The 22,124-nt window shown below is 38.3% G+C and overlaps 1 protein-coding gene and 1 non-coding gene across 2 annotated transcripts; one reads left to right on the top strand and one right to left on the bottom strand.

Annotated features, from left to right (window-relative positions):
• Positions 1–14,211: 14,211 nt before the first annotated feature.
• On the bottom strand, positions 14,212–17,756 carry Atxn7l3b (ataxin 7 like 3B). Its single transcript, XM_032912459.1, has one exon. It carries the CDS (start codon positions 17,465–17,467, stop codon positions 17,174–17,176), a length of 294 nt encoding a protein of 97 aa, XP_032768350.1. The 5' UTR covers positions 17,468–17,756; the 3' UTR covers positions 14,212–17,173.
• A 2,436-nt stretch (positions 17,757–20,192) lies between these two features.
• Positions 20,193–20,352, top strand: LOC116890567. The gene has a single exon (XR_004386737.1). It is a non-coding gene; the product is annotated as a U1 spliceosomal RNA (small nuclear RNA).
• Positions 20,353–22,124: the final 1,772 nt, after the last annotated feature.

Below are 22,124 nucleotides of genomic sequence, written 5' to 3' on the forward strand. Positions count from 1 at the left end.
ATGATAATAATAGTAAAAGTTTAAAACTTAAGGGAGGTAGTGGGAATATCAAGCATTCTATTCATATTTTTTCAATAAATTTGTTAGTTTTAAAAATTCAAGAAGCAAACTTGTGAATATTCTATTTTATATTGAAAGCTGATTATTAACTAATTTTGGAATACTTTGGCTGGTCACGCAGTACATGAGTGTTAGCTGTGAGTGTTAATAAAATGTGCACGTAGTTTGCAATGATTTGTTTTTGGCTTTGCTATCCATCCAGCATATATTCAGAGACAAATAACCCTAATAACTTTGGAGATGAACAGCTTGGTGAGATGAAATTGTCAAATAGTGGCATGCTTCCCCATTCATTAAAAAAAAAATTACAATTGTTTTTTTCCCCCCATGAACAGTATGCTTGTTTGGAAAAACACAAGTGAAGCCAAGTAAACAGCATGAGGCGATTGAGTAAATTATAAACAGAAAAGCAGGCCTAGTCAAGAACAAATTTCTAGTCTAGATGTAGTGGAATATTCTGATACCAGCACTCAGAAGGCAACCACAGAATGTTTATAAATTCAAAGTATGTCTGGCCCTTTCAAAACAAAACAAAACAGAAAAAACAACAACAACAAAAAAACCAAAAAATGAGAATAATGAATAAAGAAAGTATATTATTCAGCCATTAAAAATATGACATCACGATATTTGCAGGCAAACAGATGGAACTAGAAAATGCATTCCTGAGTGAGAGATCCCAGAATCAGAAAGACAAATATGGTATGTATTTGCATATATATGGATATTAGTTGTGAAGGCAATAATAACCAGGCTACAACCCATAGATCCACAGAGGGTAGAGTAGGAGAATAAAAAGAACAGATAGATCTGGATAGCAAAGGGAAATAGAACAGACAGCTATGAATAGATGAAGGCTGTGTGGAATGGGAGGCCCAAGTGGGGCACAGGAGGGGAGAGAATGGTGTGAGGGAATATAGGGAGAGACAGCTAAAACTGGGGGGTATTTGGGGTGTACAAGTAGAAACTTCCAAAACTATAGACATACGTGGAGATAATCTAAACGAAACTGTCAAATAATAAGAAAGAATCCCAGCCGGGTATTTCTTGTTACCCAGTGAACCCTTCAGAAAAAGAATTGGATTACATCTAATTAAGTTGTTAGCTAATGGGGCCTTACTGAAATCCCCAAACAACCCGGGCTGTTGCCAGTAAGCTGCTCTCTACAGACTGACAGCCAGGGTCCATTATTAAAGACAACGCCCGCACAACTAAATAAAAATGGAGACGACGAGATGGTGTTTACATACAGCCTTCATGCCTCCTACATCCCAGCATCGTTGTTACAGAAACTTACTCTGCATGCTCTCAAAAGGGAAACGGAAACGCCAAGGTGGCCCCCAAACTTCTCTCCAGTGATGTCCTGCCTGCAAGACGACTAAGGCAATGGTGGCGCAAAGCTTGTGGGAGCAAATCACCAGTAAGTGATTTGATTTAAGGCCCATTCCAAGAGATAGAATCCATACCTGACACTGCTTGGGTGACCGAGAAACTGAGACGGGATGGGTCAGGTACCTAGGGTAAAAGCAAAGAATACTGGTCTAAAACATGTAGCGATAAAACTACTCTTACTGATACTCTGCTATGCTCACAGATCAGTGCCTTGCTCAACCGCCTCCGAGAAGCTTCCTCCTGTTGTAGATGGGAACAAAGACAAAGACCCCCAGCCAGATATTATGCAGAGAGTAGAGACCTTGGAACACGAAGCCCTCAATGGTTTACCACAATCAAATCCCTCCCTTGAGAACCCAGTAAACCCCAAGGAAGACTAGGCAGAAAAGGTGTAAGAGCTAGAGAGGTTGGAGGACACCAAGAAATCAAGGCCCTTTAAATCAACATGAGAACAACTCAGAGATTGACACAGCACGGGACCCGCAGGAGTCTCCACCCGGTCCTCTGTCAATATATTGTAGATTCAAATTTTGTGTGGTTTTATGGGATTCCTGAGTGTGAGAATGAGTTTGTCTCTGATTCTTGTGCCTTCTCTTGTTATTTTTTAATATTTTATTTATCTATTGATTGATTGTCTTGCCCAACTGTGATGTAATAGATTTTGTTTTATCTTATTCTATTTTACTTTTAAATAATTAATGAAAACCTAGTTAACAGCAGTAAAGGTTAACAGCTGAATTGTCACCTACATCAGGTAGAAGGGGGAAAAATTGGTTCCCTCAAATAGTGTGATATCTGTGAAAGGATCGTTTATTCAACTCAAGTTGCCATCTTGGAAGCGTACTGCTTCTGTCTGCTAACCCAGGGATAGTCTTGGGAGCTCCGAACCTTTGCAAAATCTTATCTAGGTCTAGAATGCTCTCAGCCTCTGACACTTAACTGATGATTATGCCTACACTTTCTGGTCTTTCTGAACTCTCTCTCGCTGACTCAGCTCCGAGGTTCGGGCTCACAATCCTCTCCAAGCTGACTGATTTAATTTGGCTTCTCCCTCAGCCTCTTGACTCTTTACTCTGCTTGGCCTCATACTTACTCTGGCAATGTTTAATGCTTTTCAATTGTAGTCTTTGTATGAAATAAGAGTAAGGTTAACTCGTAGTTTAGACAAACTACATTATCCTAATTATTTAAACCATAAAGGAGCATCAAATGCAGTAAAGTATTCACTTTTCACATAGAATATTATAGAATCTGGAGACAGAATATTAAAAAGAAATCCAGACTTACGTTCAGCCAGTTAAATTCATCCTAATTGTTATTTAATCTAAATGAGAACATTGGTTATACCTCCCATAAAATATGCACTTATTTCAATAATATTAGCAGCATGAACAGAACTCTAAATTAGTATATGCACAGATATATAATACATACAATGTTAAAAATTTAAATTTACAGTGTTTCATTTTTCATGGACTCTAAAGAAGTACTCTTTTATAGTCATTGAAAAAATATTATAAAAATATCAGGTGTTTTATGTTGAATCATGATTAGGGGTTATAAGCATGCTTTTTTTTCCTAAGAGAAAAATGGTTTTTATTGTGTAAGAATGCAGTAATGTATTTCTTTTCTCACTTTTATACCTCCATAAAGTAGTTCTTTGAAATTATTATAGAAAAAGAAAGTGCCTAAATGTATTTAAATTTCATTTTGTTATCCGCAAAAAAAGTGACTATTCCACAGATAAGCATACTCCAAAATGGTAAATAACCCATTACGCATGGAACTCACTGTAAAACCATAAAATCCTGCACACTCAGCACTCCATGCCATCAGAATCATTTTTTTTACTAGCATCAAAACTTACTTTTTATTAGACCTAAAATGCCCTGTATTCCACACAAACACTATTTTAGAATACATGTGGGGAGGGGCAGAAAGGTGAGGGTAGTTGGGGAGGGGGAACACCCTTATAGAAGAAAGGGAGGGGGATGGGAGAGGGGGCTTATATTCTGGAAACCGGGAAAGGGAATAACATTCGAAATGTAAATAAAAAAATCCAATAAAAAATAAAGTTAAAAAAAAAGAATGCCTATTAAAGAAATGCACAGTCAAGTTCAAGTTCTTTGTATACTGACTACCCATTGCAAAAGCCTGCAAATGTTCTTTAATGTTCCCGTGTTCTGTCTTCTTGATCTTACTCTATTCAGACTGATATCTCATGCTATTTAAAAATAAAATAGTGTAGTTCTATGGCAGCCCAGGTTTCTCCTCTCTGGGTGGAGGAAAGAACCAGGAAGGAGACAGTCGTTCCTGTCTGGTTGGAATTTACCTTCATTTTTGGTACAGAACTTGTCCCATACTCTCTTCCAACGGAAGCAACGGTATGTAATAGATTCTTTAGCTGGGCTTGGTGGCATGTGCCTGGAATTCTTCACTCAGAAGGTTGAGGCAAAAAGGATTACAGAAAGTTTGAGCTAAGCTCACCTGCAGCGTTAAACGCTGTCTCTAAAACAATCGACCAAACAAGTGAAAAACTTAAAAAAGAATAGCCAACAGTAGAACGTATATGGATGTTCTGAAAATATTATGCATCCTGTAAATTTGTTCACTTTATGAATAATTTATCATGATAAATATGTCACATTCTATCTCTTATAATCTAATCAAGTGGAACCTGGTATTTAATCTTCATATTAGAAACTAAGTGAAATTTCATAAGCATGCTATTCCTATGCTGACTGCTTTTAGAATATAGCATGCAAGAGAAGCTTTATAATTATTTTCCAAGGTTTATTATTTGATATATTACTTGAAATATAACACATGACCATGATATACGATTGAAAATTAAAGTAATTTACTTTCCTGGTGTATGTATATCTTGTTTTGTCATCTAAGCTGTGGCTTTCATTCAAAAGCTGCCTAGGTCTGGCTTATACATCTAGTGTTCTTCTGATGCCCATCTCAATAAATTTATTTCTGAACTGTATTTTGGATTCACTGTACTTTATAATCCATAATCTACAGGAGTAGAGAAAATATATTTATGTGTGGGAGAACTGAGGTAACTTTAGTAAGTTTTAATTTCATTTGCTCAAGATGAAGACTAGGGGATATCTGCCTATAAATCAGGTAGTGACAGAATTAAGGAAGATTGGGCAATGGCTTTGAAGCCAACAGATATATACATACATATATATATATATATATATGTGTGTGTGTGTGTATGTATGTATTGTATATATATACAATATAATATAAATTACATATTCTATATAAATTAATATATAATAAATAAAATATATAATAATATAATAGGTATAACAATGTAATAAAATATATCTGTATATATTTTATATGAAGAAAAGAACATGTCTTTACAGAATAAGTGTAAGGTATATATGTCAGAGCTGTAAAACCGAGGTAGCCTGGAAAGAATCACGTTGTGGGAAGTCAGTAACGTAAGACTGGAGCAGACCCAGTCTTATTCTTAAGAACTAGACGTGGCAAGTTGGTTTCTCATTTGAGCAGCAAGGGCCTGGAATGGTTAGATCCACAGAAGGAAGTATCTAGGAAATTTGGGTGTTGGTTCCAAATGGGTAAGGCTAACACTAGAAAATTAGAAGAAATAAATGGGCATCAGACTAACTGGAGAAAGAAATGTAATTTAGTGGCTAGCCACACAGAGCATAGACATGGAAGGAGATGAAATACTACAGCTGGAAAGTTTGGACGAAATCCCTAGAAACAGAACGTGGGAATAATTGCAGTATGCTGCGTTTCGTATGCAGCTTGTTTAACACAAAATCCCACTTTCAAGTTCTAGCCAAGATGTCATATATGTCATGATAGCATTGGCTTAGGTGCATGTATGGCACCCGGGACTGGATGCTATCTATGCACGCGCTCTAGGACTAAGATGCACCTCTAGTGCCTTCAAGAATATTTTCTGGTTACATATCAAGTTGACTTTTGCCTCTAAAGATCTTCCTTGAAAAAAACAATAGATCTCTGATGCATATATTTTCATTTGGGTTTCTACTATATATCAGTCAAAAGAACATCGAAAACTTTATTTCTTCAGCAAGTATATTAACACCGTGACTTAAATATCTTTGTGATATACTGTATGGACAGACAGATCTTTCGGCTTCTAAGTCAGCATGGAAAGTGTGACCCTGATGATAATTACTCAAAAGTAGCTGGTGCAATTAAGTTTTCACCTCACCTCAGTCAGAATGGCTAATATCAACCACGTATCTCCCAGTGAATGCTGGCAAGTTTGTGGAGAAGGAGGAACCAATGCAAACTGGTGTACTCACTGTGAAAATGTGTGGAGGACCATCAAAAAGCTAAAATTAAATCTTCCAAGTGACCGGGCTATATTACTCTTTGGCATTTATGCAAAGGATGCAACATCATCCTCTACAAATACCTTTTCAGCGATGTTCACAGTCATCCTGTTCAATATAGTAAGAAAATGGAAACACCGTGAGGCTTATTCTCGGTCTTCAACTTGACTATGTCTGGAATTAACTAAAACCTAAAAATGTCTGGGAACACCTGTGAGAGAAATGTTTGCTTAGCTCAACCATCTGAGGTGGGAAGATCTACTCCTAATCTGGACCTGGGAGGTGGAATGATAACCTTCAATTCAGATCATCTGAGGTGGGAAGACCCACCTCTAATTTGGGCCACACCATCAGCTGGAAGGGCATGGAAAAAAGAAACTTTCTTTGCCTGTTTGCTCTCACTTTCTCAGCAAGTCTGTTCCTCAACGGACATTAGAGCCGACTTCTTCAAGATTCTGGCTCATACTGATGACAAGATGTGACATCCAGCATCCTAGACTGAAGAGCTACTGCATTCTTGGTCCTTCCATTTGGAGACATCCATTGTTGGACTACCTAGATCACAGACTGTAAGCCATTGTAGAAAATCTCCCATCTGTCAGTCAGTCAGTCTGTCTGTCTGACTGACTGACTGTCATCTATCTCTATTATCTTCCTGGGATATAGGACTTACAGAGGGATATTGTGTAACACCAAACCATGAATGAGGTAGTAAACACTGAATGAGGCTTTATATAAATTCAAAGGGCAACCGTTTATTAAATGTAAGCAAGAGTCTAAAGAACCATTATAATGAAAGTGAAAAGCATCCCGGTCCTTTTCCTTAAAGTAGAAAATGTGAAATTGAAAGAAATAACACACTGGATCATAAAGAACATTTCCAAGTGACATTATAAATACTCACTTGTTGAATACAAAACCAAGAAGAAGTCACAACACCAATTTTACTTCAGAATGAAAATTTAGCTCTAAGGGGAATATTCAAGAGACCAACATGAGTACCTTCAAACGGCAGAAGGGGCTGGTTGCTAAGGAGGACTTGTTCTATAATTACAGAGCATCAAGATAAAAAGCTTATGAAAGCTTCAATGACCCTGAACTCCTTATCTCAGAGCTGTCCTAAGTTAAACCCCCCCCCTCTCTCTCTCTCTCTCTCTCTCTCTCTCTCTGTGTGTATTTGTGTGTGTGTGTGTGTGTGTGTGTGAGAGAGAGAGAGAGAGAGAGAGAGAGGTTGTGAACTGGGGAACTGGGAAACTTTTAGTTACAGAAGTTACTTTTGGGAAAAAGAGCACATTTTTGGAATAATATTTTTACTTATCATTTCTTCACTTCAAATGTAAAGGGCCTATGCTAGTAATAAAGTTTATCATCTACTGACAGTTCCAAGAAATAGCAAAATGATGGGCAAGGGGAAGATGCAGGTTTTATGTAAAGAACACATTTCTCTTTCTGAATGAAATTAGAAACGATGATCTTAACCTTTAAACTTGATCTCTCCTCTTCGCCCCTCCCTGTCTCTCTTTCCTTCTTCCCTTCCCAATTTCCCTCTCCCACCTTTCTCTCCCTGACTCTCTCCCTCCCCCCCACAGACAGAGAGACAGACAGGCAGACAGACGGACTCCTCTCTCTCTCTCTCTCTCTCTCTCTCTCTCTCTCTCTCTCTCTCTCTCTCTCTCACACACACCACACCCCAGTTTAAATATCTCACCTTTATCTCCAATTGCCTCTTACAGTTCTTCATGTTGTGGTAACCCCCAACCAAAAAGTTATTTTTATTGCTGCCTCATAAATATAATTTTGCTATTATGAATTATAATGTAAACATCTGATATGCAGGATAGCTGATATATGCCTCCCAAAGGGATCATGACCCACAGGTTGAGAATCACTGGTTACGCTGACAAATCCACTCTAACAACTGCTACGCCAGTTCTCTGCATAACTGTCTTTGCTACCTGCCAGCTCTTCACTTACCCATGTTACCTTCCATTTCCCATTAGGCTAAACTTATTTGGCAATTCTAAGAGTAAACTATAGTGCTACTTCCCTTATTTTAAACACCATATTGACATTCATTAAAAATAATCTTTCCCAGGTCACTAATCAATAGGAGGTTGAGGATTAGAAGACATATTTTGATTATAAGATCAAAGAACTTTCTTTTCATTATACTGGATGCTGTCTCACCTATGAAATTCATTCTGAAAGTTTTGTTAGTGCTGTAAATTCAGCCAGTACTTCCTCTCCTCAATAACTGCTTAAATAGTTTTATTTCACCAAATATTTTACTTCTCCTTTGCTTTAGTCACTTCTTGTTTTTCTTCTATAACTTTTATAAACGTCCTAAAACCACTGCCTCAAGAACACATCCACACCTCTGTGTTCTGTTTTCAAGTTATCTGTAGAAAATCAACTTATCTTTTCATAACTGGTAATCTCTGCATTTTAAATATGCGAATAGAAGATAAATAACAGTATTCTTACCTTAGTTTTTCTTTGAAACATTATTTTTTTATTGGATGTTTTCTTTACTTACATTTCAAATGTTATCCCCTTTCCAGATTTCCCCTCTGGAGTCCCCTTATCCCTTCCCCCCTTTCCCTGCCTCTATGAGAATGTTCCCCCACTCACGCACCCATTCCCTCACAGCTCACAGTCCTGGCTTTCCCCTACACTGGGGTATTGAGCCTTCACAGGGCAAAGGGCCTCTCCTCTCATCGATGCCCAATAAAGCCATCCTCTGCTACATATGTGGCTGGAGCCATGGGTCCCTCCATGTGTACTCTTTCCGGTTGGTGGTTTAGTCTCTGGGAGCTCTGGTTGCTTGATATTGTTCTTCTTATGGGGTTGAAAACCCCTTCAGCATCTTGGACTTGTTTATGAAAGAAACAATATCAGTATGTGCAACCCTGGATTTTAAGGGACCACACACATAACCATAGAAGCTGAAATTACGCAATTTTCAAACAATAAATGTAAAGATTTGGGATTTCATTAATGTTGTTCAATAATATGAGTCAAAACATTATAAGCAAAAATGTCTTATTTTCATTGTTAGAAACATCAGAAAATAGGAAAACCAGAATTAAAATACAATGACTATTTTGCTGCCTCCTCTCGTACGAGTAATAATGACAACACAGTTTCTCTCCCTCCTTGGCTGAGGCATCATACCCTTCAATTCTGAAGAGCTTATTATTCTCTTCAAGTGTTCCTTAAAACAGCCATCACTTATGATCTGACAATTCTCTGCTTAAATGAGTGACTGGGTCAAGCCCACCCAAATATTGCACATATTCGAAGCCATTTTAATTAATTTGTAAATTTCCTTTATAACAGTATTTAAACTCATGTTGGGCTTGAATAAACAGGGGTCAGGAGCAGTGAAAGGTGAATTGTGCTCACCACTCAACTTTTTACGCTTATTGCATCAACATTTTGAAATACTTACGATCTGTATTTAGCATCAAGTTGACTTGTGGCTTTACTTTCCTCTAATACATTATCCGTCCTGTTAAAATAAACTTCCATGTTTATATTGGTAATTTCTCTTTGACTGAGCTCCTCTGGCTGACTATCCATGGACTTTGGAGTGTGAGTCATGCCCCAATTGCGGTGGTCAGCCATTGAACTCATTTCCACTTCAACTGTTAGTAGTCCCCCTCCTTCCCTTTCTTCTTCTCGTTTCACTCCTTTTCAGTTTCTCCTTTTACTTCTTCTCTCATCTCCCATCCCTTCCTCCCACTACGTACTTCTTTATCTGCTACTATAGTGTGAAGGTTTGTCACTGGGAGACAAGACAAGCAAAGAGGAACTGTTCTGTGACAGCTGTCTCTCTTTAATTTGTCCCTTATCAATTTAAACTCTTTAATCTACATTTTTTTTCATGTCTGGAAATAGTATTCCCTTGGTATTCAGTACTGTGTTCATTCAGTGTTTATTCAATTTTGTGTGTATGTGTTGTGCTGTGTGCAGTCTATATTCCTGCTAGTGTAGGGATGTGCCGTGTCCATGCTGGTACATGCTAGGTAGAGGTTGATGTTGGGTGTTTTTTCTTGATTGTTCTCCACTTTATTGTTGGAGATTACAGGTGTCACTATACCTGACTTCTTATGTAGTTACTGGAGATCCGAGCTTAGGTACACACTCTGGCCAGAAAGAACTGAAGTAATGGGCATTATGTTCCTGGTATTTTTTTTTTTTTTTTTTTTTTTTTTTGCCGTCATGTTAAAATTCAGCTATTCATTTAATGTTTCATTCACAGCAATTTTATTTTACACACAATAGTATTCGCAAGAAAGTGGTCCTAATTCAGTAGCATTAGGTGAAATAATTAACTTCAGAAAACAATCCTTTAAGTAAATGATTAGGTATAAGAATGAGGGCACAAATGAAATTCCTAATGAAGTGTGTGTATTTGTTATAAGTCCATGTTTAGTGAAACTATTGAGAGACCGAGTCAGGTATCACAAAGGACAGTTGTTAAACACACTGCACTTTCAGTAGAAGGAAATGGAAAAGAACCACAGGATGTTGGCAGATTTCATTTATTTCACCACGGGCTGTCATTTTTTTCTCAGCTTCTCAACTCTTCTCTCTGAAGACAGGGGTGTACGGATCTACTTATCTCCTCCATTGCATCATGCTTGCCCATCCTTTCCACACGGATGGAGGTATTTCAACAGGGCCTATTACCCCATTTTCAGAATGGCATCTACATTTTTCATAGTGTAGTTTCTTGTTTGCTTTCTTGTTTTCACTTGTCTCTTGAACTTCGTATTACAAGCTGAATGTGACAGTAGGTGCTTGCCTGAATGTGACAGGAAGGCCTCTGCTGTACACTTGCTGTGGTTTAAATTTGTTCCATATGACTGTGAGAATTGATTATCCTTTTCCACTTTTGCTGAGTACCTGCCCCCAACCTCTACCCTTTTCTCTCCCTTCTTTGTATTCTATTGCTCTCAACATTCATCTTCCAACATTATAAACCATAATGTCTATTAGCTCCCCAGCCCGCTTCTGCTAAATCTCTCTCTCATCAATGAGACACTTTCCAGGTTACCTCATTTAATGTCTTGCAGTTCCACTCATTTCTATGTCAATTTCATAATTTTCCTCAATAAACTTAAAAGTTCTTATAACAAAATTTTCTTGATACATAACTCAATAAATTCCATTCTGTATCGTATTATCATTCTCCATTTATCCGTTGATGGAGCATCTTAGTATGAGTTCCTTTCCTCCCTACTGTGAAAGAGTAGCAATACACTGTGTGAGCATCTCTGTAGCAGGATGTGGCATACAGCAATAAAGTGCTCAGTATGGTCAATGCCAGTTTAGTCTACCACACTGACTAACAAAGTGTCGTGCCATTTGATTCTAGGTTACATTTTTCTGAACTTAACAGCAACTTCTCATATCCTTTTGGTCATTTAGATATTTTAAGAATGAGTTGTCCTTTTATTCTGGACATTTGTACATTTTATAATTATAATTATTTATAATTATTTTCTACATATATCTATCTCCTAAAAGGACAACAAAACTATGATATCAGGTTGTTTGCTTATTTTTGATTTATAAACAAGTTTTGATTTTATTAGATCTACTATTTAGTTACTTTTATCTTTCCCTACACACATTTATAAAGCTGTCCTCCATTAAAAGTTACCTTTCTACACTAAGTTGTTAATCTGCAGAGAAAAATTTATAACTGTAATGAGATTCTGTTATTCGCTTACTAATTAACTAATGCAATTCCCTATTTTATCTGCTTATCAGAATGACAACCATGGGTGATTCTCAAATAGTCATAATGTGAAATATTTGTTAAATGTGAATTAAAATCTGTTACATGGTTATCTACTCTTACATCCCTCTTCATATAAATCTTTAATTTAGCAAACTTGAAAAAAAAACCTACTCTATCAATATCATTTTTTTACTCATGTCATGTACTTGGTGCTGAGATCTTAAATCTTATTCTTCACATGCTTTTGAGTTTTGATTGTGGAAGCTGGTCTTGTATCAAACAATACTGCAGTGTCTTGATGCTAACAATGTGTTTCCATAAAACAGTATGAATTGAACTTTCATTTTTTTAAAAAAGTTGAGATGAGGTCTCTCCCTGTAGTCTGAGCACACACTGGATTCAATATGTAGCTCAGGATGGCTGCTACATCAGTCTTCCTGCCTCCCCTTGCCAGAATTATAGGAGTGATGCCTGGTTACTTTTGCTTTTCAAAGAGATACTTCCACTTCCAAATATCAGCATAAAGCACTGTAACTATTGTAGACTATACAATGACCAAAGTCTGTAGTCCCCATTACCATATTGATCACTTTACAAATCAACAATAAATTTCAGAAAACTGTCTTTGTGTATGTTCAAACTTATATGATTTTCCTCTAATACTGCATTTATTGTGAGCTAGTATGTGAACTTCATTATACTTTTGTTGTTTTTGAAAGGTGACCTGTTTATCTAAATATATTTGCAATGTATGGTTTTGTGATAGTTTGCTTTACCTATAAAATTCTGCCGAGTGTTTTCATAATTTATTACACTAATGTATCTAGGAAATCCTTAAGTCCTGTCTCCATTTTGTCTTGAGACAGGATCTCACATAACCTAGTGACTGAAATCCTAAGAGTTAGAGCTGCTATTGAACTCCAGATAATCAAACTTCACTTCTTCAGGAGCTAAGTCACAGCTAAGCACTACCATGCTGGGTTTAAATCACCACCGATAAGTTGTATTTTACACTCTCAAATCTAGTACCATGAAGTAATTAAGAATTATGCTTTCATTTTTTTAAACTACAGTTTTAGAAACTTAATTACCTTTTACTATTTCAGCAAATGAGTACTGGCTGAAAAATCACATTATTTGTATTTTAAGTTTGTTTCTATCACATCTAATGACGTCAGGGTTTAGACCTTGTAATAACTTTTAGGTGCCAGCAAGACGACTTATACTGTTTTCAATTCTAAAGTCAAGTTTAACCCTTTTTTTTTTTTTTTTTTTTTGCATACCTATTGCCAATGAGGCTCAAATAGAACTAGAAATGTTTTAAAATTGGGAAAACTCTAAGGCCTTCTAGTTTTTTATGCAACATCTTTTTCAATAATTATATATTACCATTCTCCTCCGAAGTATTATCAAGACCATCTGTTGATATACGAACGGCATACCTTCTCCAGCACAGTAAACGTTTAAACAGGTGTTTTCTGAAGGTAAGCTGAGATCTGACACTTTGTTAATGAAACTTTGCAGAATTAATGTGAAACACCACTTTCACATTGTGTTTTAAGTACATGCATACCAGCTCTTCATTTGTTAAATGAACAAAATAGATGACAAGCCAGGTTCAGAGGGCGGTTACATTAATGCCTGCAGAGCAAGTGTGACTGTATCCTTACTACTTCAAATAACTTGAGACGACTAATTCCAGCATGCAGAGCTATGAACTATTTGATCTCTTTTCTGACAATAAAGATATTAACTATAGAACATACTTGTCTTTGTATCATTTTAGAAAATGAAAGACTATATTAAATCTAATTCTAAAAAATTCTAAAAAACAGATAGTTTAAATACAAACTTATAGTAGATTCCTATATACACTTCATTTAATAGAAATTTAAGGAAAATCGGTTTTTAGGATTTCACCTAGTAACCCTGTCACATTATCTTTAACAGAGTCTGCCCCCACTTTCTTTTAAAACAATTTCTCAACAAATATGACTGTAGGTCTTAAGTGGCCAATTGCATTTAATTATAATTCATGATCACAGAAGAGAAGACTGAATACTGTTATTACATGTCTGACAGCTATTTGAAGTATTCAACTAAGTTTCCTTCTCTGGTCCTATTCCCGTGACTTTTGACTTGTCTATTTCCCACCTTGAACTATGTAATGAGTTAGAAAGATGGGTAGAACGTGACTTTGATCAGAACTAAATTTTATATACAATTTCTAGAAAATGCTTAAACTGATGATAAAAATTAAGATATGCTATTCCCTGGGCATGCGATGGTGGGACAAACTAAGGGAGAATTAGGTAGAAGCATTTTCTGCTACATCAACTTAGTTTGATGATACATATACTAAAAAAAGTTCTATACAAGTTAAACTACCATAAGGCATTGTTATCAGTAGGCCCAGACTGTTTTCACCCTCTTCTTACCTCATCTGAAAAAGGACAGTGTATGTATTTTTTTTTCTCTCATTGAATAGTGTAGACAGAAGGATTTGAAGGATTAGATCGAGAAAGCTAGACAGAGCTCCTCTATAGATTCTGCCGTACCTCCCATTCATGTACCAGGATTCAAGAGTGGTAAAACATTTATTTTGCTATGCCAACCCCTGGAAAATAGGTCATTAAAAAGATGAGTCAAAAATTTTTTTTGAATTTTATTATTGTTTAGCAATGGGAAAATGCAATTTATTTACACCAGCAGCCATATGGGCAGGGAACACAAGAGTTAATTAGCTATTTGTATAGGACGGATTACTTATTAAAAAATAAGAATCTCCAAAACAAGGACAGTGGTGAACCTCACACTACCCTCCCCCAATGATCCCAGCATGCGATAATGCCAGGTAGTAGCCCCTGGGCATGCGGTGGTGGGAACTAATTTATGGAAGGAAAAAACCACAAACCACAGAAAATTTCAAGAACCCCTTTCCCCCATATACATACACTCAGATACATAATAGGATTACAGGGTGGTCAATACAATTAATTGAAGAGGAAGGATAGAATTCTGTTGTTACAGGAAAGGTAGGGGAAGGGGAGAGTTCCTAACCACTGTCAACTATATGATGGAGAACATTTGCTCCCAAAAAGGTAGTTTGTTCCCTCAGGGCAATAATAGCTGGACTGAACCCACCTTTTATCTACACAGAGTGGGGAGCTATGGCCCTAATGGAAATGATGGAGACAGAAAACAAAAAACACTAACAAAAAGAAGGAAGTAATATGAGCAAACCATTACCCCAAACTACCACCCACATCTTTATGTTCTAACCAGAAAAGGCAAGAAAACTAAAGTCACATTTGAGCTCCCTATCTGAAGGCAAGAGTGAGTGGGCCATGGCCTTTCTCCCTTTCATGTTTCCCAAGTACTTTACATAAGCAGGAATCTCAAGACTGCTTTTTTTCTAGAATTCATTAAATGTTCAAGAATGTAGTAAGGTATCTTTTAAAAGTATTTTTAGCTCCTGCCAAGGTTTTTTCCAAGTTCTCAATCTTCTTGGACTAAGGATCCAAACTTTAAGTAGGCCCCAACCCTGAGTTGTAAAACTCTGAGAAGGCAATAACAGATAGTCTCAAGGCCCAAGCACTATAGTTTCCTTAACTCTTGAGTACAGTAATCCAAATTAGTCCATACAGTTCAAACAGGTCCTGGGAGAAGGAAGATACATACACAACAAGGATAGAATAGAAAAGTGGAGCAGAACCAACTCCTTCCTGTGTATACCAGCATTCATGGTTCTGCAGTAAGTCTTAAGAGGCAGTATCCAAGTAGCAATGGGAAGAAAGAACTCATGACAAGGCAGGGAGATATACTAGCAAGGTAGGCTTATATAAGAGAAACACGTAGACATGACACTGCCTTGTAAATTCAAACAAAATTCTTTTCGTTATTTTCCCATTCCAATCCAAACAGAGGAAGCCATGAGGGATTCTCCTCTAAGGCTTCCATAAAAACAGGTAAAACAAAACCAACATAGAAACTTAAAAAGTTAGAAAACAAGAAAGGGAAAAGGGAAACTTGTGTAGGTTTCAGGGCAGGAGCACTGGAAGATGAGCTGAAACTGGTCAAGATAAAACCTAGAGTGGCAAGCAGCACCTGGAATCATGAGCTGCACCAGATAGGCAGGGGAGCAGTGACAGGAACATGGCCAGGCCAGACAGATGAGGCTGGACCCTTTACTGGGGCACAGAATGAGGTAAGAAAACATTTCAAATAAAGCAGCACCTTTCTTTTCTGCTCACCTCAGGACTCCCACCCTCCATAAATCCCCATTTAGGGACTAAAACAGAACAGTTTTGATATGCCACTCACTTCCCGTTTACTTCTAACCCTGCCTCCAAAGTCAGGAAATTCCCAACTTTCCAACTTCCAGCAAGAAAAACACAGCCCCTGCTGTAAGGAGGTCCTGAGGACCAAGTGACGGACTTCCCTTCCCTGTAAGGGCAGGGAAGGTGGAGACAATCTTATTCACCACAGCAGAGGTCTAACTGCCCAATTTAAGACGGGATTCTGTAACCATACCAGGTAAACCAGGCCTGTTTCAGGGCTCTTAGCATTAAACTCATTCACATTACTGAAGGCAGATGGAAAAAGTTTCCTTCTGGCTCAATTTTCAAACAGCCTCCTGCTTGCCATGATGCCTTTCTGTAGTTCAGTGGTACCAGGTGAGGACAGTGACCTGTCATAATGATCAAGTCAGACCCATGGGCTGGCTACATCACCAGTAACTCAAAAGCAGGTAAAGACTGTCCCACCAAACTTATGTCCACAGTATATAATTCAAGACATGAGTCTTCCAGGTGGAGATGATAGGCAATCGCAGAGGTATACTTCATCCTCATAGCATCAAAACGGAATCTTCAGCTGTTGTAAACCACCTTGTCCCAAATCTTTGCCACTCAGTGGGATGGAAAGACAGGTCTTTTGATGAGTCAAAGGTGAGGCCTTGTCCCACAAAATGCTGGACCTTGGGAAAACAGGTGATTCTGAACTTCTTGTAGACAAGGGCACAAGGGCTTCCCCCCAACTTCAAACGGGAATTAATATTTTTAGTATTTAAGTCTCATACCTGACTTGCGTTTGTATCAAAGAGGCCCAATTGGAGGCTTAGAAATCAGAGGAGCAGTCCACTGAAGCTGACTGATCATGGCCTGACCATCTACAGATTCCAAACTTCACAGGGAGCCCTTGACATCAATCAGATGGAAAATCTGAGAAACAAAAGAATTTTATAGGCTGGGTACACAGCTGCTCACCTGTGTACAGAGGGCAGTTCAGGGATCTTGTACATCCACGTGTATTTATAGAGCTCAAAATACATCATAAAGCCTCTGGCCCTTCTCCTGTCCAGGATTTCTGAGCTGGCACTGGATACTCTTTCAAATGGACCCGAATTCCTAAATTCTCCTCTTTGGGTTTTTTTGTTTTGGTCTTCTTGTTTTCGTTTTTGTGTTTTAATGCTAAGATCTTTAAGTGGAAATGAGACTTTTGTTTGCTTTTTTCTTTTTTATTTATTTTTCTCTCCAACTTAGCTTACTCCTCCAAGCTACGGGACCAGTCTATATTATTGTCCTGGTCACTGTCGCCCTCTCTCATGTTGTGACTACTGGAATTCTGGAGGTGAACGCTGCAGCTCCGTCTGGGGCCCATTCCCAGGTTCTCCAGGAAGGGAGCAAAGCGGGAGGCGGCATGCGCCTTTGTCTTCCACTGGCTGAATGCCAAAATCCTTCACGCTACCAGTGTCTGCAAACTCCAGGTAGAAGTAGCCACACTTGACTGCCCGGTGCACCTCAAAGCAGAATCCCAGGCAGGAATCCTCTATCAGGTCTACATAGATCTCCTGGGCGATGGCCTCCAGCTTGTTAGTATCCAGGTTGGCCAACGAAATCTCCTCCATCTTAATTGGTAAGCGACTGTGCAGAGGGCGCTGGGTCTACTCACGGCACACTCGTCGGGCTCCGCGGGCCGCGCTAGGCCTGCAAGGCCTCTCCAGGCCGCGTCCTCCGGGTCGGCAACGGCGGCGTCCGCGGCGACAGTAACTGCTGCTCCGGGGCCCCAACGCTCGCACGGCTCCGACGACACCCACGTTCGGGATTCTGAGCAGCACCCGAGCAACGATTCGCCGCTAAACCGTCTCAGCGCCTCACCCAGCCGTTCCGGCTTCTTCCTCTAGCTGACGGTCTGGGTCCGCCCCCCCACTTCCGCCCAGCGCTGCGCCTGCGCACTGACTCCGCGCGGAGGCAGGGCTTTGGCTCTGGCGCAGACCGCTAGCTTAGAGCGTTGTGGGTCTGTATGAGCCAGTGGGGACAACTGTGATGCCTGTCGCTCTCTCGTTTCATAAAATGCCATCGACGATGCATATAGTATTTTGTTTAGGGATTTAAACGTTCGCTAATGAGTTCACCTGTGTTTAAATGATTTCCTATGTAGACTGAGGAGTAATAATTACTCGTCCTGTTGTGTGATCAATCGAATAATGACGTTAGGCATATTTATCCAAGTGCAAGTGAAAATTTGTCTTATAGGATTGACTTGCAATTATTTACAGTACTGCCGCAGTTGTCATTTAAGTCCACTAGATGGTGCAAGGAAACAAATTGCTCTATAGTTTATCTTTGAGTCTTCGAATGAAAACAACTAGAATCTTGACACTAAAGGCATAATTCAAATATATTGATCAAATAAACCTAAGGCATTTATCTCACTTATAAGACCATTAAGTCAGCGTGACTGTAAAGAAATGATTATATACGTCTCCAAATGTGCTACAAGATAAAAAATGATGTGTGCATTGTTTTGGGGAGGCAGGGAAAAAGGAGAGGAGGATTTTCCTCAAGCTACACTGCTTTCATTGTGAGAACTGGAACTGGTCCACCAAATCCCCTGCAGCCAGCTCCTAACAACTTTTCTCCTTTGACTAAAGCAAGCCTTTATTCTGTAGTTAAGGTCATTGCTAAAACACAGGATTAACCGCAATGGATCAGAAGATGGCAGCTATTCCTAAACAGATCAGTTGTGGATTCAAACATAAGGAGTCTCTGTATTATTTCCTCTCTTTCTTTTTGTTTTTGTTTTTGTTTTTCTCTTTCTCTCTTTCTTTCTTTCTCTCTCTCTCTCTCTCTCTCTTTCTTTTTCTCTCTCTTTCTTTGTTCATTATTTGATCCTCCTTTGCAACTGCTTTACTTTTGTAATTTACCAGAAAACTGGCTAAAGAAAAATTCAAATGCTCATTGATAGCTTTCTTATTCAAGGTTCCAGATTAGAGAAAAGCATACGATCATCAGAACACTGTGTTTTCCTCAGTATAGGATTACTGATTGGTTTACAGGGTAAATTATTTGTAAAAAAATTTATTTTCTTATTGTCTTTAGTCATTTTAGATATCACAGTTTGGCAGGTACGTACCATTTAGCTTGTACTGCTTACCTTTTGTGTTCCCAGAGTTTTTTTTTTTTTTAAATTCAAGACTTTTTTTAAAATTGGACTTTTGTATAATTTATATGTTCGAGATTCAAAAATTAACACACTGATGCAATGTGGGATTTCCTAATAGCCACACAATAAACCATGCAATGACTAAGAGCACACGTTGCTGAATCAGACTGCTTCCTACAGTAAATGCCTATGTAAATCTTGAATTTGGATCTGTTTTCTTGAAATTTCAGTAACAGATGTCATCACATAGTTTTATAGTGAGACACATGGCAGTAAATATAAGAATTTTCACACAGTGCCTGAATGATGTACAGTGATGCAAACTGTTATGTGCCCAGTTAGGTGAGAAAAATACAGTTGTGACTTTAAGCACTTTTGCTCAATTCTTTCCTCTTCAAACTAACTTTAAAACCCGACTTTCCAGGTATATGTACAAATTCAGAGACATTTGTGAAATTTAGACTCTTTTTTTCTGCAGGTCTTGGTTTGGGACTGACTATCTAGCTTCATTTCTCAGAAGCTTTGACATACGCTTGTGCTAACACATTGATTGCCGAGCCAAAGTTCTTATTAACGGACAATTGTCCCTTGTCGCCATCGATGTATAATTTGTTCTTGCCTGCTTATCAGAGTCTCTGTTCCCTTAATTTGACAAAACAAATACCTTATATGGTGAGAATTGGAAACCATCTCCTGTTTAGCTCATAAATTTAATACAGTTCAATAAAAATTATTTCAAATATATGTGCTTTTATGTTCATTGAAGTTCAAATAATAGGATTAGAATCATTTTAAATATTCTGTCAGTGTTTGATTCCATTTACTCTTACTAAATGGACACTACTGTGTTGAAAATTTGTAGTCTTATTCACATTTTGTCTTCTATCAGTATCGCTAGCTAAATTTTCTTAATTCGAGTTGAAATATTCTGGATATTTCATTTTAAGTCAGCATTATCAGGGAGTGAGGATTTATTGGTGATCTTAGTGGAGTATTGAATGGACTGTATTTATCAATAGTTCATTTTCTAAGTGCAATGCAAATAATATGGAACACACTAACTTTTCAACCATCTTTGCTTTTCTTCCCGTGAAACAAAGTGTGTAGCGGGAGGAACCACTCTTTCAAAGAAGAAAACACTTGAATCCTTATGTAAATGTATTTTAATAGGCATAGCCATATATTTGATACGTACCTGGCAGGGGAGATAGCATGATCAAGAAAGCATTTTTTATGGTGGGAGTTCATCATTATACTTAGGATGTATTGGCACCCTTGTCTTCCCCAAACGGGAGACATCAGCTTCATAATTAGTGGTGGTAGGAACTATGCTTTAGGTCTCTCATAATAAAATAAACAAGAAAACACATAAATTTTGAGTATGCCATATTTGTCTTCACAGAAAATAGAGACAAATGAGACAGCAGAATGCATCCAGATGGACTTGGAAGTCAACGTGCTCGATTCCTAGTCATGTCTAGAGATATTTGTCAGGGAACATGTTTGTATGCGCACGTTTATACTTTAAAACTATTTTTAAGGAGATTGTTTATTTCTTCAGGATTTCATGTCAGTCTTAAATAAAAATCAAATTACTACTGATAATATTTTTAATTGTTTTATTTATTTATATTCTAAATGTTGCCCCTCCTCTTCCTGGTCCCCCCTTCAAAAGGTCTTCACCTCGTGCCCCCTCCCTGTTGCCTTTGAGGGAACTCCTCCACCCACACCACCAACCCCTCAACCACCCACCCACGCACCTGAATCTCACACCTCTCCCACTGAGACCAGACAAAGCAGTCCTCTGCTACATATGTGCCAGGAGTCAGGGACCAGCCAATGTGTGCACTTTGGTTGGTGGCTTAGTCCCTAGGAGCTCCCAGGGGTCTAGGTTAGTTGATACTCTTGGTCTTCCTTTGGGCTTGCAGTCTGCTTCAGCTCCTTCAGTCCTCCCACTAACTCTTCCATAGGGGTTCCCAACCTCAGTCCAGTGGTTGACCGTATCTGCGTCTGTCTCAATCAGCTGTTGGTAGAGTCTCTCAGAGACTCTCAGAGAAGAGCCATGCTAGGCTCCTGTCTGCAAGCACAACATGGTATCAGTAATAGTGTGAGGGTTTAATGAGGAAAGGCATAAAAGGAAGCACAGAAAGTTTATGCTTCCTGTTTGGATTTAAGGATGGGCTTCCAAAACACAATATAGAAATTTTGAAATTTTCTAAAAAAAAAAAAAATCTAAAAATTAGTTCGGCTTTAGCAGTCAGAATGTGGTAACTGTTAACAGAAATATTAAAAGTTTCAAATGTAAACCTGGATTGAATTAGTTAAAAAAAAATAACCTTTTACCCAGATAGATATGTTGACGATTCTATCACTTTTGATTTATTTGTTTTTCCTTAAAGATTCTTTTTCAGAAGCAAGTCTGAATGATTGTGTTCTGCACAATCTGGCAGTAAGGTGAAAACAGGTCCTATCATTCCTACGATTACTCAGGTACTTTAAGAAGAATGCATTCATTCACATTATCACCACACAGTGAAATTTAAGAAATTCAGATGGAGTCCGATATCACTGTAGAACATATGACCCATTTGAATGTTGCCAGTCGTCCTACGTCTTTTATGCAGTTACTTTTGTATTTGGCCCAGGATCCTATATTCTTATATCATGGCTATTTCGATTTTTGGAACACTTGGATAACACAGAAATTCTGAGGATAAAATGTCAATTCAAAGTGAGATAAATTCAATTTTAACCTAATACTGTGTAACCGGTTGAAGGCAAACTGTATCCCATAAGCCGGTGCTTTTGAGCCATAGGTCCACAGCTAGTTGAGACCTGTTTGAGGTTGTAGAAGCTTTAAGGGGTATTCCCTTAAGGAGTGGCTGATAAAGTGTGTCATTATTGACGGGTTAGGGCTGTATGTTCAGCCCCTTCTTCCTGGTCACTAGCTGCACCCTAACTGCGAATGGGATGGAATCAGTAGGCTCTCTGTCCCTGCCATCATGCCTTGATTGTCATGAAGGGCTGTATCCTGGAACTGTAAATGAACATAAACCTTTCCTTCTTTAAGTTGCTTTTATCAGGGTTTTTATTCGTTGTTGTTTATTTTTATTACAACA

This window comes from Rattus rattus, chromosome 1, assembly GCF_011064425.1.
Source record: "Rattus rattus isolate New Zealand chromosome 1, Rrattus_CSIRO_v1, whole genome shotgun sequence".
Taxonomy (NCBI): Eukaryota; Metazoa; Chordata; class Mammalia; order Rodentia; family Muridae; genus Rattus; species Rattus rattus.